General features: G+C 40.1%; 2 protein-coding genes across 4 annotated transcripts in view; one reads left to right on the top strand and one right to left on the bottom strand.

Moving 5' to 3' along the window:
* ZNF654 (zinc finger protein 654) overlaps nucleotides 1-3,285 on the bottom strand; it is a 97,441-nt gene extending 94,156 nt beyond the window's left edge. For both annotated transcript variants that reach the window (XM_029939156.1, XM_029939155.1), the window contains exon 1: nucleotides 3,031-3,285. In XM_029939156.1, the coding sequence (XP_029795016.1) occupies nucleotides 3,031-3,219 (189 nt within the window). In that variant the 5' untranslated portion in view covers nucleotides 3,220-3,285. The remainder of the gene's footprint in view (nucleotides 1-3,030) is intronic.
* A 293-nt stretch (nucleotides 3,286-3,578) lies between these two features.
* On the top strand, nucleotides 3,579-10,336 carry CGGBP1 (CGG triplet repeat binding protein 1). 2 transcript variants are annotated; one of them, XM_029939153.1, is made up of 3 exons: nucleotides 3,579-3,732; nucleotides 4,325-4,527; nucleotides 6,737-10,336. In XM_029939153.1, the coding sequence occupies exon 3, from the start codon at nucleotides 6,756-6,758 to the stop codon at nucleotides 7,257-7,259; it is 504 nt and encodes a 167-aa protein (XP_029795013.1). In that variant the 5' UTR covers nucleotides 3,579-3,732; nucleotides 4,325-4,527; nucleotides 6,737-6,755; the 3' UTR covers nucleotides 7,260-10,336. The 2 variants fall into 2 exon arrangements, with proteins under 2 accessions (XP_029795013.1, XP_029795014.1); XM_029939154.1 differs by lacking the exon at nucleotides 3,579-3,732 and adding an exon at nucleotides 3,753-4,174.
* The last annotated feature ends 2,812 nt before the right edge of the window (nucleotides 10,337-13,148 follow it).

The raw sequence follows: 13,148 nt of genomic DNA, 5'->3' as shown, positions 1-13,148 counted from the left end.
CCATTCCCTTAGTTTGAAATTTTACAATTACTGGTATTGTTCCTCAAACAGAAAAGTATATCATCAACTGCACTGAGGGTGGGCATAATTATTACCACTTTATATCACCTACCATCTTCTGTTTTACTTTTCCTTGTGTTAAAAGATACAAGACCCTCTCTTGAAGTGTTCCTTCCTCTCTCCCTTCACCCACACAACTAACTGCCAAGAAATTTTGATTCATATTTCTTTCTAAAATGAGGAAGATAAATTGGAGCCTTTCTTTTCAATGCCAGAATCTTCTGTGTATAATTCATATGGTTTTTTAATTTTTTTAATGTTTATTTATTTTTGAAAGAGAGTGAGAACATGCTCACAAGAGGGGGAGGGGCAGAGAGAGAGAGAGAGACACACACACACACACACACACACACACACACACACAGAATCTGAGGCAGGCTCCAGGCTTTGAGTTGTCATTGCAGAGCCTGATGTGGGGCCCGAACCCACAAAGCATGAGATCATGACCTGAGCCGCAGTTGGACACCCAGATGACTGAGCCACCCAGGAGCCCCTAATTCATATATTTGTTAACTGACACCCACCCAAGTGCATATTATCCATTTTGCACGTTACCCATGATTAAGTAATTTACTAATGAATATAAGTTACTTAATATTATCCTTAGTGAATATTAGAAAATCAAATGCTTAAAAAGAAACAATCACTGGGAATTAAATTATGTGATCCACTGCTTCCTTTACTGGCAAATGAAACAGAACTACTTTACTAGAATTATATTAATTAATGGATAAAATTCAACTTAAGACAGATAATCTTTTATTCCATCTTAAAGTTTTAATATAAAAAAGAACTTTACAAGCTCATCTGCAAGGCGGAAATAGGACAAGAACCCAGGAACAGATCTACTGGTAATGTAGACAGTACTGTAAAATACGTAATGAGGTTTCAGGTAAAAGTTGGTAACATGAAAGTATGTCAGTTTAACTGAACTCATAATTTAGCAATATAAAATAAAGGTTTGTTAAGTACTTCCTATTTATGTTCTTGGATACTTAGGAAGGAGCCAAATTTTATAGAACCATCAACTTCATTTGTTCTTAAAATAATTTACTGTCACTGGTCAAATGCTATATTTCACAGCCAGATTTACTCAGTTGTTCTTAAAACTGATTTCAAGGTACAGAAGAAGAGTAGTTAAAAGTTCTTCCAAAACGTTCTGGCCCTCAAAATGTTACATGCTACAGCACTTAACAATTACCTGATCAAGTAAATTGACAAAGCTAAATGTAACCCAAACCAAGTTGCTCATTAAAGATATTTAAAAAAACAAAACACAGGGGAAAAAAAGGAAAACAAAAAAATTTTGCCTGTGAATATATTTAAAAAAACAATTGTAACCTAATTTTTAGAAGCTTAAAATTCCCGTAGATGCAAAGTATACTGATAACATGGTTTCTACATGTAAAACATACAAGAAGAAGATGTGTACCGTACGGACACTGAGCCTCTAAAGCCAGGGAGTGCCAGTACCAAAGGTACATGGATACATAGGCTTCCCAGAGTCACCAAACAGCAATGCCAAAGAAAACTGACACACTTCCTACCAAGGCAATGTCCACCTTCAAACCAATTTATCTATAGAGGTGGGAGGAGGGAGTCAAAAGACAATCTAAATCATTAAAAACTCCCCTAAAAATGTCAACTCCCATCCTTTTTCTTTCAATGCTTGGAAAGGCATAACATCAAATTTCAGCAAATACAATACCCACCTCTTGTTAACTTTATTCCTACTTGTTAACCACATGAAATTAATAGCTACCTTGACTTCGTATGCAAAAGTCCAAACCCTTTACATATTTACTCATTTAATTACTCTCCCTATTTGACTGAAGAGAAAAGTAAGGCACAGAGAGATTAAGTAACTAGGAAGTTACTTAGGTTACAAGGTAACAGAACTAGGAAGTGGTGGAGCCATGATTCAAACCCTATACATCCAAAATAATACATAAAAAAGGGAATGGACTGTTAAAAGAGTTCAAAAAAAAAATCCAAAACGGTTCACAAAACAAGAGTATTGTGAATGAGAACGAAATGTTTAAATTGTAAATACACGTAGTTGTGAATGTAAATTACATAAATTTTACCCCTAGACAAGTATTTTCTTGCTATAATATTTGATTATAGTCAAACACTTTCAACTACATCAAAATGTAGTGGCAGGCGACCAAGTAAATAATTTCCCGTCACTGTTTAGACACTGTATTTTACAAGCTACATAAAACACACTGTAATTTAAAACATGAAGGGGGTGGTGAGGTAACCGGAGCAATAGTTTAAGGAAAACTACTTTCTCTATCACCAGTGCATTAGAAAACAAACTAGGTGTGTAGGGGAACCGGGGTAAGAAAAGGAAAGATGACAATCACACTGCCTTAACCCCACCTCCCCCGAAAAAGTAACTAACAGTGGGTGAGCGCCTGAACCAACTGGAGAACTGGCCCAGTGGGATCTCGTGAGGGGATGACAGGAGACCCTTGCAGAGGGGGAGGGGTGGCGATGACAGGAGAGGGGGCGGTAGAGAGATGGCATGCCTCCCATCTCCGAAAAAGGGTAGAAAACGGGGGGCAAGGGGCGGAGAAGGGAAGGCAGGAAATGTTGCCAGAGATTCCAAATGAGGTGAGAAGGAACAGGGTAAGAAATCCAAGAAGGCGGGACCCTCGGGCAGAAAGGGGTCTGTTTGGAGCAGGGGAGGCATGTCAGTACACAGCTTTCCTGCCAGCTGACCCCCCTTCTGTCCAGCCCCTCCAAACTCACTTTCTCAGCAACCCTAAACCAGCGGGTCATCCTAGTCCCGCTCCCTGCCCCCCACCCCAAGCCGGATAGGTGGAGGAGGGAGCTTCACTCTCTCTCCTTGCTGGGCTGGTAGAGCGGACACCGGACACAGCCCTGGTTCGAGAAGGAAAAGGCCAGGAGAAGCAGGGAGGCCCAGGACCCGGGTGACGTCCGGGCGGCCGACGGGCGCCTCACCTGACAGAAGCGTCGGCAGTAATCCCGACTGCTGATCCCAAAGCCGCCGACACCGCAGCTGCCGCTGCCAGCGCCACCTCTGCCGTCACCCGCAGCTCTAAGCCCAACAGGGCCTGGCGGGGACTCCACAATGGCCACGAGCTCTTCTCCGAGGCGTTCGGCCTCTTGATCGCTCTCTTCCTCCGCCATGAGGCTCTCGCCGCCCAGCGCGTACCAGCCCCTACGCCGCCGCCGCTGTAGCTGCCTCGGCTAACCTCCTCCTCCTCTAGTTCCCTCCCCCTTCCCTCCGCCCGAGCCGGACAGGGGCCTCTCGGCTGGCTCTACTTCCGGCTCCGCCCACCCACGCCCCCAGTTTTCACTGGAGAAGTGTGGCTGCCAATCACACACTTGCCCACCCTTCCACTCCCATTGGCCCAGTCAGCCGTCTGTTTGATAGACTCGCGGTCCGTTGGTCAATGCTGTTCGGCGGTTGCTGGGGACCGCCTACCAGCCTTGCCGTAGGCGGCGCAAGAGGACGGGGCGCGGCGGGGGACACGGCGGCCGCCGCGGGGCTCGATCGGGCTACGGCGACGACGACGGCGGCGGCGGCGGCGGCGACGGGTCTTCCTCTTCCTTCACCCCCTGGCTCCTTTTTTTCTTCCTCCTCCTTTCCTTTCCGGCCGGGTCTCGTCCACTTCCCCTAACGGCGGCCCCGATCCTACGGTACCGAGGAGCTAGGGAGGCCGAGGGTGGGCCCGGCCGTTGGTGCGGGCTTTGGGCCCGGAGCCTTCCGTCCTGAAGCGGGAGCCGGGGGCGGGGCCGGGGCGCCGTTGTCGGCGGGAGGAAGAGGGAGGAGACGGGAAGCCTGACAGCGGACGCCTCCGCCAGGCGCCCGCCGCCTCCTCCCCTGAGACTGCCGCCAACTCTGCTGTCGAGTTCTCGGGCCCACGGCCGGCGGCTGGGTCTCGGCCCTGCCCAGCTAGCGGGGCAAGGGTTGTGGGGCGCCAGCGCGCTGAGCTTGGCGCGGGGAGGAGGGAGTCTAGACGCCGGGAACGTCCCGCGCCCCGCCTTTCCCTCCCCCTCCCGAACCCTCGGGCCTGGGGCGCGCGGGGAGGTGCAAAGCGGGGCAGACCGCTGAGAAAGGACTGGGGTGCGGAGTGTTGAGGTAAAGGCTGGGATCCGGATTTGTGGTGTGGAGTTACCTAAAGGGAGCGCTTTTAAAGACACCTGCGTGGTGGCTGTGTTGTTGTTCGTCTTTTTATCTTCCCTCCCCCTCCCCCATTTTTTCTTTCCATTTGTTTTTCATGTTTTACAGTAAAGGCATGACTTCCCGGCACCGCAGGGAAAATAGGGTGCAAGCCCAGAAACTATTTCCCCATCACCACTTGTTGAAAAACTGATTTGAAAGCATCTCCGGGTTTGAACAAACGAAAGTTCCAGGATTTCCATCGTCTCTGGTTTTGCTCTGGAGACCTTTCACTGCTAAGTATCAAGACGAAAAAACTGGAAACGGACCGGGTAAACACTTAAACTTGAAAACTTACGAGTTTAATTTCGATCTAGTAAATAATGTGCTTCTCTTTTGTTGGCTGATTCCTGCTCTTAACTTTTTAACTTCCTTGTTTAAAATATCTTTACCTTTGTTTAAAACACTTTTGTTATTCAGGTCTGTAAAGTTGAGCATCCTCTACTGGGTGTATATTTGCCTTTTCAGTAACACCGACTTTGAAAGTTACAGTCTTTGGAATGTATAGGCCTTTCACATTAGCACACACAAATGATTGAGCATTTTATGCTTCAAAGAATAATGAACATGTTTATTGTTTTAAAGTTTGAAATCCAAATATTTAAAGACAGCCGGCTTTTCATATCGAAAGATTTAGGCATTAGGCAGATTAGGCACAGCTATTTAATGTTTTTCACCACTGGCCTACCGATTTGCTATAGGAGTAAAAAATACTACCATTGCTGCGCCTGGTTGGCTCAGTCAGTTGGAACATCCGACTCTTGATCTCAGCTCAGGTCTTGATCTTAGGGTGGTGAGTTCAAGTCCTGTGTTGCGCTTGGAGCGGATGTGAAGCCTACTTAGGAGGGGGCAAAAGAATGAAAGAAAAATACCATTAACTTAAAGTACAAAAATGTGTAATGGTAATTCACTACTATTTTCGGAAGCAGGAATCAGATCTGTCTTGTATGCCATTGAAAACCTATAGTCTAACAAAAGTTGGCACATGAGAGTCCAGCATTACACAATTTTTTAATGGAAAAACAGAATTAAATCTAAAATCTAAACTTTATCATATTTTCCAGAATTTCTGTGAAGGGTTAGCTTTTTCTCAGAATTTATGTCCACAGGTGTCATAACTCATACATTAGCAATTTTGAGTTCTTTTGAGAGAGATTTCATATAACCTAGCCATGAATTCTCTAGTATCGGTTAAGGGAATACTTCATTATTGCTGATTTTTTATTGTGTTATATATAGGTTAATGTAAGAGCTTAGTCAGTAGGAATGGCTCCAGAGAACAAATGGTTGTCACTGACAACCATTTGTTCAGTATCTCAAGTTTTCAGTGCCCACAGAAGTAACGTCATGATTTTGGTAATGATCATAAAAATTTGTTGTTAGGATAAATTGATAAGTTGTTACGCCGCTCCTGAGTTAAATATTTGGAAAAACAACAAAGATATCAACTTTCCATCAACAAGTTGTGATTGAGCACCTATCATATATTAGGCACTACATTAACTTTTCAAGTTTGTACTAACTAGTTAATAGGTGAAATAAATAATTAACAAATGTATTAGTTTTTAATGGTAAAAAAAGGAAACAAGTGTTAGAAAAAGCATTTTGCATGTCTTGAGCATCACCTTTAAAAACTCAGTGGAGGTATATATGCATTAAAAAATGACTGGGACACCTGGGTGGCTCAGTCAGTTGAGTGTCTGACTCTTGATTTCGACTCAGGTCATGATCTTGCAGTTTGAGGGATTGAGCTCCGCTTTGGTCTCTGTGCTGACAGTACAGAGCCTGCTTGGGATTCCCTCTCTCTATCTCTGCGCGCCCCCCTCCCCCATGCTCTGTCTCTTTCAAATAATCCTTCTATAAAATGACTTACTTTGAGCTCTGTATTTAGCCTTAAAATTTAATTTCCTTGTTGCTGCTATTAATTGCAGCTGGTCTGTGTTTATTCCTTGGTTTTTACTTTTTGTTTTTTCCAAACAATTTTGGACATTATATTCATCTTTATATAGAATTAACCCAGTTTAGTGGCCCACCTGCTTGAACAGACTTTGCCCATAATTCCCTACAATTGTGTTCCTTAAATCAGTTGCCCCAAAACTATGATGGGAAAAGAAGCTCTTTTAAACTTCAATACACATCTAAGTTGAATGAGAGCAATATAATTAATACCCAAAATATTGGCATCAAATGAGGTTTTCCTAAAAGGTAGTGACATCTGGAATAGTTGGAAGTTCTTTTTTCATAATTCTAATTTACTTGAATTTCATCAAATTAAAGGAATTGTTACTAGTAACTTGCCTTGGTTTTGCCTTCCCTTACATATTTTCAGGTAAGTTAAAAATTAATAGACACAGTCTGTTAATGTGAATTAAGTTTTCTGAAATCTTTAATCTTATAATGCTTATACCTGTCTTCTATTTGTTAATTACTTCCTGAAGGAATTGTTATAACACTTCTCTGTGTTTTCTCTTGTCTCGAAAGAATCTTCTTCAGAGTCAGAATGGAAAGATTTGTAGTGACGGCACCACCTGCTCGAAACCGCTCTAAGACCGCTTTGTATGTGACTCCCCTGGATCGAGTCACTGAGTTTGGAGGGGAGCTGCACGAAGATGGAGGAAAACTCTTCTGCACTTCTTGCAATGTGGTTCTGAATCATGTTCGCAAGTCTGCCATTAGTGACCACCTTAAGTCAAAGACTCACACCAAGAGGAAGGCCGAATTTGAAGAGCAGAATGTGAGAAAGAAGCAGAGGCCCCTGACTGCATCCCTTCAGTGCAACAGTACTGCGCAAACAGAGAAAGTCAGTGTTATCCAGGACTTTGTGAAAATGTGCCTGGAAGCCAACATCCCGCTTGAGAAGGCTGATCACCCAGCAGTCCGCGCTTTCCTGTCACGCCATGTGAAGAATGGAGGCTCCATACCTAAGTCAGACCAGCTGCGGAGAGCATATCTGCCTGATGGATATGAGAATGAGAATCAGCTCCTCAACTCACAAGATTGTTGACAAGGAGGTTACCACCATTGTGATCAAGATAAATGTGGAGTATTAAAGTTATGTGTTGATTGTGTGGTTCATTTTTATATTTATTTCATTTAAAATCATGTGATGCAGAATAGTTTTGCAATGTGTATATAGTTGCAGGCAAAAAACAAAAAACAAAAAAAAAAACCTCACTGCAAAACTTACTGTTAATTTTAGTCACCAATGGTGTAAAGCAAAACTTAGGGTTTAGAGTGTGCTAGGATACCTGAAACCTGATGGTTATCTTTAAAATTGATGGTTTTTCTCCTGAAATGTTTGTGCATGGAAGAACTGCCCTGCTTTTTTACCCTGTTGCCATATATGATTATTCCTTGTGAGATTACTTAAGTACTTGGATTGAACACTAGCCTAGGAAAGTGAAGCTGCTGCCAGGCAACACCACTCACAGTAACTGAAAGGGATTATTTCTGATGAGAGGATCCTCTTCAAAAAGGAAGGGATGGTGGGAACTGTCTTCTATCTTCAGATCCCTCGCAGAAATGACTGTCTCTATTTCAAACTATGCTTGTGTACGATGTAGTTAGTTACCAATCCTTCAGTTCCTGTCTTTTTCCGCCCTTTTTAAGGCTTATTGTATTTAGTAGCAGCTTCAAGTGACCAAAAGACTAAAACTGTTCTTTTAATGTCAGTGCCAAAAGCCATGGGGATTTTTGCAGTGACATGATTTTAGTCTCTTACTATAAACAAATTTTTGAACCATAGCTTTCATTTCGAGCATCATCTTGAATTTGCAAGCTTTTTTTTTCAATGTCTTGATGTTAAAAGATTTAAAGATTGGCATTTTAATTTAAACGTAGACATTTTATGATTGAGTTTCCTGTTTTTACAGAAAGCTAGTAATTACCTTTTGGCTGACATCAGATAATAAAATTACTTTCTCTACAGTAATAGTTCCAAATGATTTATAAGACTTTAGGTAAATAGAAACAAGCTAACTTTCACTTTTATGCGCTTTGCCTCTGGTGGTGCAAGGTTTTTAAACATGGATGGTAAACAATTGTCTAGAAAGACTGGCAAGAGTTTTGAAGTGGAGATCTGGCAGCATCCTGCATAACTGTTTGGGTGAGGAGATAGTCAGTCCTGTGAAAGGTCAACCATGTTAAGGAAATGATCTCTGCAAACCTCACTTACCCTATAAGTTATATCCTCTCCATTGGAGACCCAAATTATATTTTTTAAAACCTAAACAGCTGAAGACTTGGACTAGAGCTTTAAAAAAAAAACAAACCTTAAATTCGTTGAAAACGTTAAGTTTAAAGTACTCATGAAATATATTTCTGTTACAAAGCACTAACATGAATGCCCTCTGTGACTTGGAGTTATCTATGAGGTCATTTTACCACAAATGTTCATTTAAAAAAAAAAAGCCCAAGTGAATAAGAAGGTTATATTTTTCAGAAACAGCTTACATAGCTTCCCAGGCCTAAGTTTCTTTTACAGACAAGTTCCTAGTTCGGGTTGTCAAATGCCCATCTGATTTTTAGATTTTATGTCAGTTTTTGTTTTCATTATAAAATAAGCCTGCCACCAAAAAGAAAAAAAAATTGCTTGTCAAAATTTGAGTTTTTCTCATGGTCCGTTATGTAAAGCAGCACAATGCATGCCTGGAGTCGTGCTGTCATTGCTAAAGCACATACGTGAGACCAGCAGCCAAACAACCAGAAAGGACTCTGCTTTTACTTCCCCTAGTAAAGAATTTGCAGGCAGCCAGGTTTCTTTTGAATTATCTAAGATGGTAGACTAAGCCACTAGGAAAATAATTGAGTTTTGTAGCATTTCAGAACACAAAAATTAGGTTAGATATACAATCATTCTAATTTTTCAAAATCCCATGTGCTTCAGACTGCTCCCTATCTTAAGCTTAATTCGCACCAACAGCAAACGTAGTGGCAGAACAGTTTTGAGTAGTTCTAAGCAGTAAACTGGATAATGTTGCACAAGAAAAACCAGTAATTCACATTTGAGTTTCTAGTAGTTATTATTGATTTGATGATGATCATTTAAGTCCCATATGTCTTAATGTGTTTCTCCAGGCTCCTAACTATTCCCACATATACCTAGGGGCATAGTTGATCCTCCTGTTAGGATTATATCATGTTCTTAGAAGTGTTTTCCATCCTGTTGCAGAGGTTTAATATGTTTGTTTACTGATTATGAAACTGTGTTCCCTGAAACTGGTTAACTTTGTCTCATAGTTAAATAGGTAAGGCAGAATGATTGCTTTAGCCTGCTCAAACTGGTACAAATCGGTGACACTATGGTTGGCATATGTTGGATAATGAGCGAAAATGTCCAAGGCCTATGGTGCCGTGGAGGTGTGGTGGACATGTGTACAGAAGCTTTCGATCTTAACTATATAGTGTTAGTGTGATGCTGTACTATTGGAAAAATAGCAGTTTTTTTCTATTTTATAAGTTGTGTGCATAAACATAAGATTTGTAATGTTTCATTTATAAACTGCCTTCTTCAACACATGCTTACCTGTTAATAGTGTTTTCTTGAAGTATGGTAGAATGTCTTCCAGAATTTCACTATATGCTTACAGTAAATAGTTACTAGCTTGTTGAAATGTTAAATCCCTTGTTGTTGTTTTGTTTTGTTTTGTTTTAATTCTGTGGGGCATATAGCAAGCCTGAAAGACATTGTAATTATTTCCTACAGGGTGAAAACTTAGAAAGATTGTGTATGAAAGCCTAAATAGTTATTTTATTCATTATCATCTTTAAGACTTTTTTTTTTCTTTTCAACAAATGCTACTTCCAGTTAATGCATTTGGCCCTACTGAATTTTGGGGGACCAGAAAATTTTAAAGAAAAAGCTCTGCATCTTACAATTGTAACCAATTAAGTATCCGCTTGGGATTGTTCTGAAGTATTCATTGCTTAAAAACTGTTGTAAGTAAAAGTTGGCAAGATCTCCAAGCAGAAAGTTCCATGTTAAAACTTTTGCCTGAAAGAATTTGTATGTGAATGTTAATGGAAAACACATTTAAACAAAATAAAATTTAAAGTGGCCCAAAACGAAAGCCACAAACATTTCGTCATTTGGTGCTTAGTCTTTGTGAGAGCTCTCTGTGGTTTGACTTGCCCCAACTGCCTTTAAGTGAGTACAAATCACCTTAAAACCTATCCATTAAGTAGAAGATTCATCCTATAATTTGATTGAAAATCTTAGCCTAAAATAAATTGCTTTAGTTTCTGGTCAGCACTGGTTAACTTGTGAATAGTGAAGTGCTGCCCTGAACCTTCATTTCTCACAGTTCATACGATCCTAGATGTCTAAGGTAAATACAGTTCTTACTCAGTGGTATTCTACTTCTCTCCAGGATACTGTATTCATTACAAGTTTACTGTATTTATTTTTGTATTCCAGTGCTTTTTTTTGTTGTTGTTCACTCATGTATCCTTAGTATAAATGTGTCACTTTTCAAGTTTTGTCTGTGTGACTTTTAGAAATAAATTTCAAAAAAGAATTGTTTCAGAAGTTTTTGAAAGCACATTTTGTGAGTCAGTAACATATATATATTATTTTTAATTAATCTCTACACCCAATGTGGGACTCAAACTCATGACCCCAACACTAAGAGTCACATGCTCCACCAAGCCTCCTGTATTTCATTTTTTTCACATAACATTTTATTGTTCCAAAATAACAGAATTTTACTAATTGAGTGTTATTTTTCTACGAGTTATCTCTTTAGGATTATCAGCCCTAAGCCTAATGTAACCATACATTCTGTCATATCAGATTTACATCAGAGCTACAGATAGCTCTTTTTTAAAAAATTACATAGGTTATAGTTCATCTAATTAGTGCTTTTAATTGGAAACTTTAGTTTTCTACTTAGAGAAATATTAATCATGAAATACAAGGGCCTAATTTGCACTTTATAGTTTTATTGGGTTTTTCAAAGGTTTGCTACATTCTTATTCACCACTAAGGGTGAAGAAAAATGGATAGAAGTTGAAAATTGTCTTGCCTTTCAGTAGTTTTATGTAGTTTTGAGGACACATATTTCTCCTACTCACTTATATCTGGCAAAAAAAAAATTAATGAATTTATAAAGTAACTATTTTTCCTGGAATCAAAATGGTAGAAAGGACTTTAAAAAAAAAAATCAGTCAATACTTCTGCTTCCAGTTCGATACAAACAAATCCATCAACCCATCAAGGAACTTTTTAGGAAAAGTCTTTACTTTTTCCTAAAGAATGTCATCAAAATCTTTATTAAATGCAAACCAATTGAATATATGTACGTCTAGGTCTCATAACAGTTCCTATTATTTTCTGTGTGTGTGTAAATTGAGTTGTATTATGTACTTGTAAATGAGTTATGTCATGATGCAAAAATGCTTCTGGGATCAGACTAGCTAACCTAGCCCAAAGAAAGCTAAAACTCGGTGGTAGAATAGTACTACTTGTGATCTGATGTATTTGGTAGTGTATGGTATGATGTCCACCCAACTACTCTTTACTGTCATAATACAGTGATGGGCTGAGGGGGACCTGTCATTTGTCGTCTTCTCTAGGCAGCTCCTTGAAGCATTCATCATAGGGCTAGTTAGCCAAATACTTGTCAGTGGTTTTGTTTTGATTCCCAAAGTCTTATTTTGTATAAGAAAGCAGTAAAAGTTGAAAATTTGTGGATTAAATGGTCTGCATGTCCTTTGAAAACACGGCAGTTTTTATAATCCACGAAATATGTATTTTCACATGAAAATCTATTAAGCAGTGGAATTGACCAATTTAAATATCTTTAAAGTATAAACCTACCACACATTTTAACGCAATGCCCATGGTAAATCAAGAGCTCCACTGAACACTGGATATCAAGATGGTCACTGGTGTGCCACATTAACTAATGATTATCATAATCCAGTGTCCTGAGCTGATCTGTTTATTAGATGATAGATTCTCCAAACTTTTCTTTTTAAGCATCAAATGAATGTAATGGAAGACATTGTTTTTATATGTCTTTTTTCCTCTCTTGAATTTTTTCTTTTGTTAAAAAAATTTTTCATGTTTTTATTTATATTTTTTGGAGAGAGAGGCAGAGTGTGAGTGAGGGAGGGACAGAGAGAAAGGGAGACAGAATCCAAAGCAGGTTCTGGGCTCTGAGCTGTCAGCACAGAGTTTGGGTGGGTCTCATACCCACAAACCGCCAGATCATGACCTGAACTGAAGTCAGACACTTAACCGACTGAGTCACCCAGGCCCCTCTCTCTGAAATTTTTCTTATGTTGTTCATGTAGTACCTGTTCAAAAGTAATAATAATAATTCTATGTATTCTTTTTAGTCTAGCAAATTTGACTTGTATGAATATATCCTACAGAACCAGTCACTATGTAAAGATATATGTGAAAGAAAATTTATTTTAATATTATAATAGTAAACAATTGCAAATACTATAAATGTCCAGCAATAGGGAAATGGTCCAAAAATTATGACATAACCCATATTACAGAGTATTCAAGTGATCTGAAAGTATGGATCAGAGGCACTTACCTGGGTGGCTCAGTCAGTTGAGCATCTGACTCTTGATTCTGTCTCAGGTCATAATCCCAGGGACTTGGAATCGAGTCCCAGGTTAGGCTCTGCACTGAGCATGAAGCCTGCTTAAGACTGACTCTCTCTCTCACTCTCTCTCTCCCTGTCTCTCTCTCTCTCTCTCTCTCTCTCTCTCTCTCTCTCTCTCTCTCGCCCTCTCCCTCTCCCTCTCCCTCTGCCTCTCCCTTGGTCTCTCCCTCCCTCCCACTCATCTTTCTGAAGTTATTCATTACTAACTATGTACTGGGGAGGTAATTTCAAAGCTACAGCTTTAATATTCCTGTATTTTTCTTCTATAAATA

The sequence above is a fragment of the Suricata suricatta genome, chromosome 5, assembly GCF_006229205.1.
Source record: "Suricata suricatta isolate VVHF042 chromosome 5, meerkat_22Aug2017_6uvM2_HiC, whole genome shotgun sequence".
NCBI lineage: Eukaryota > Metazoa > Chordata > Mammalia > Carnivora > Herpestidae > Suricata > Suricata suricatta.
Note: the sequence above shows the minus strand (reverse complement) of the source record. Positions and strands in the feature narration are given on the sequence as shown.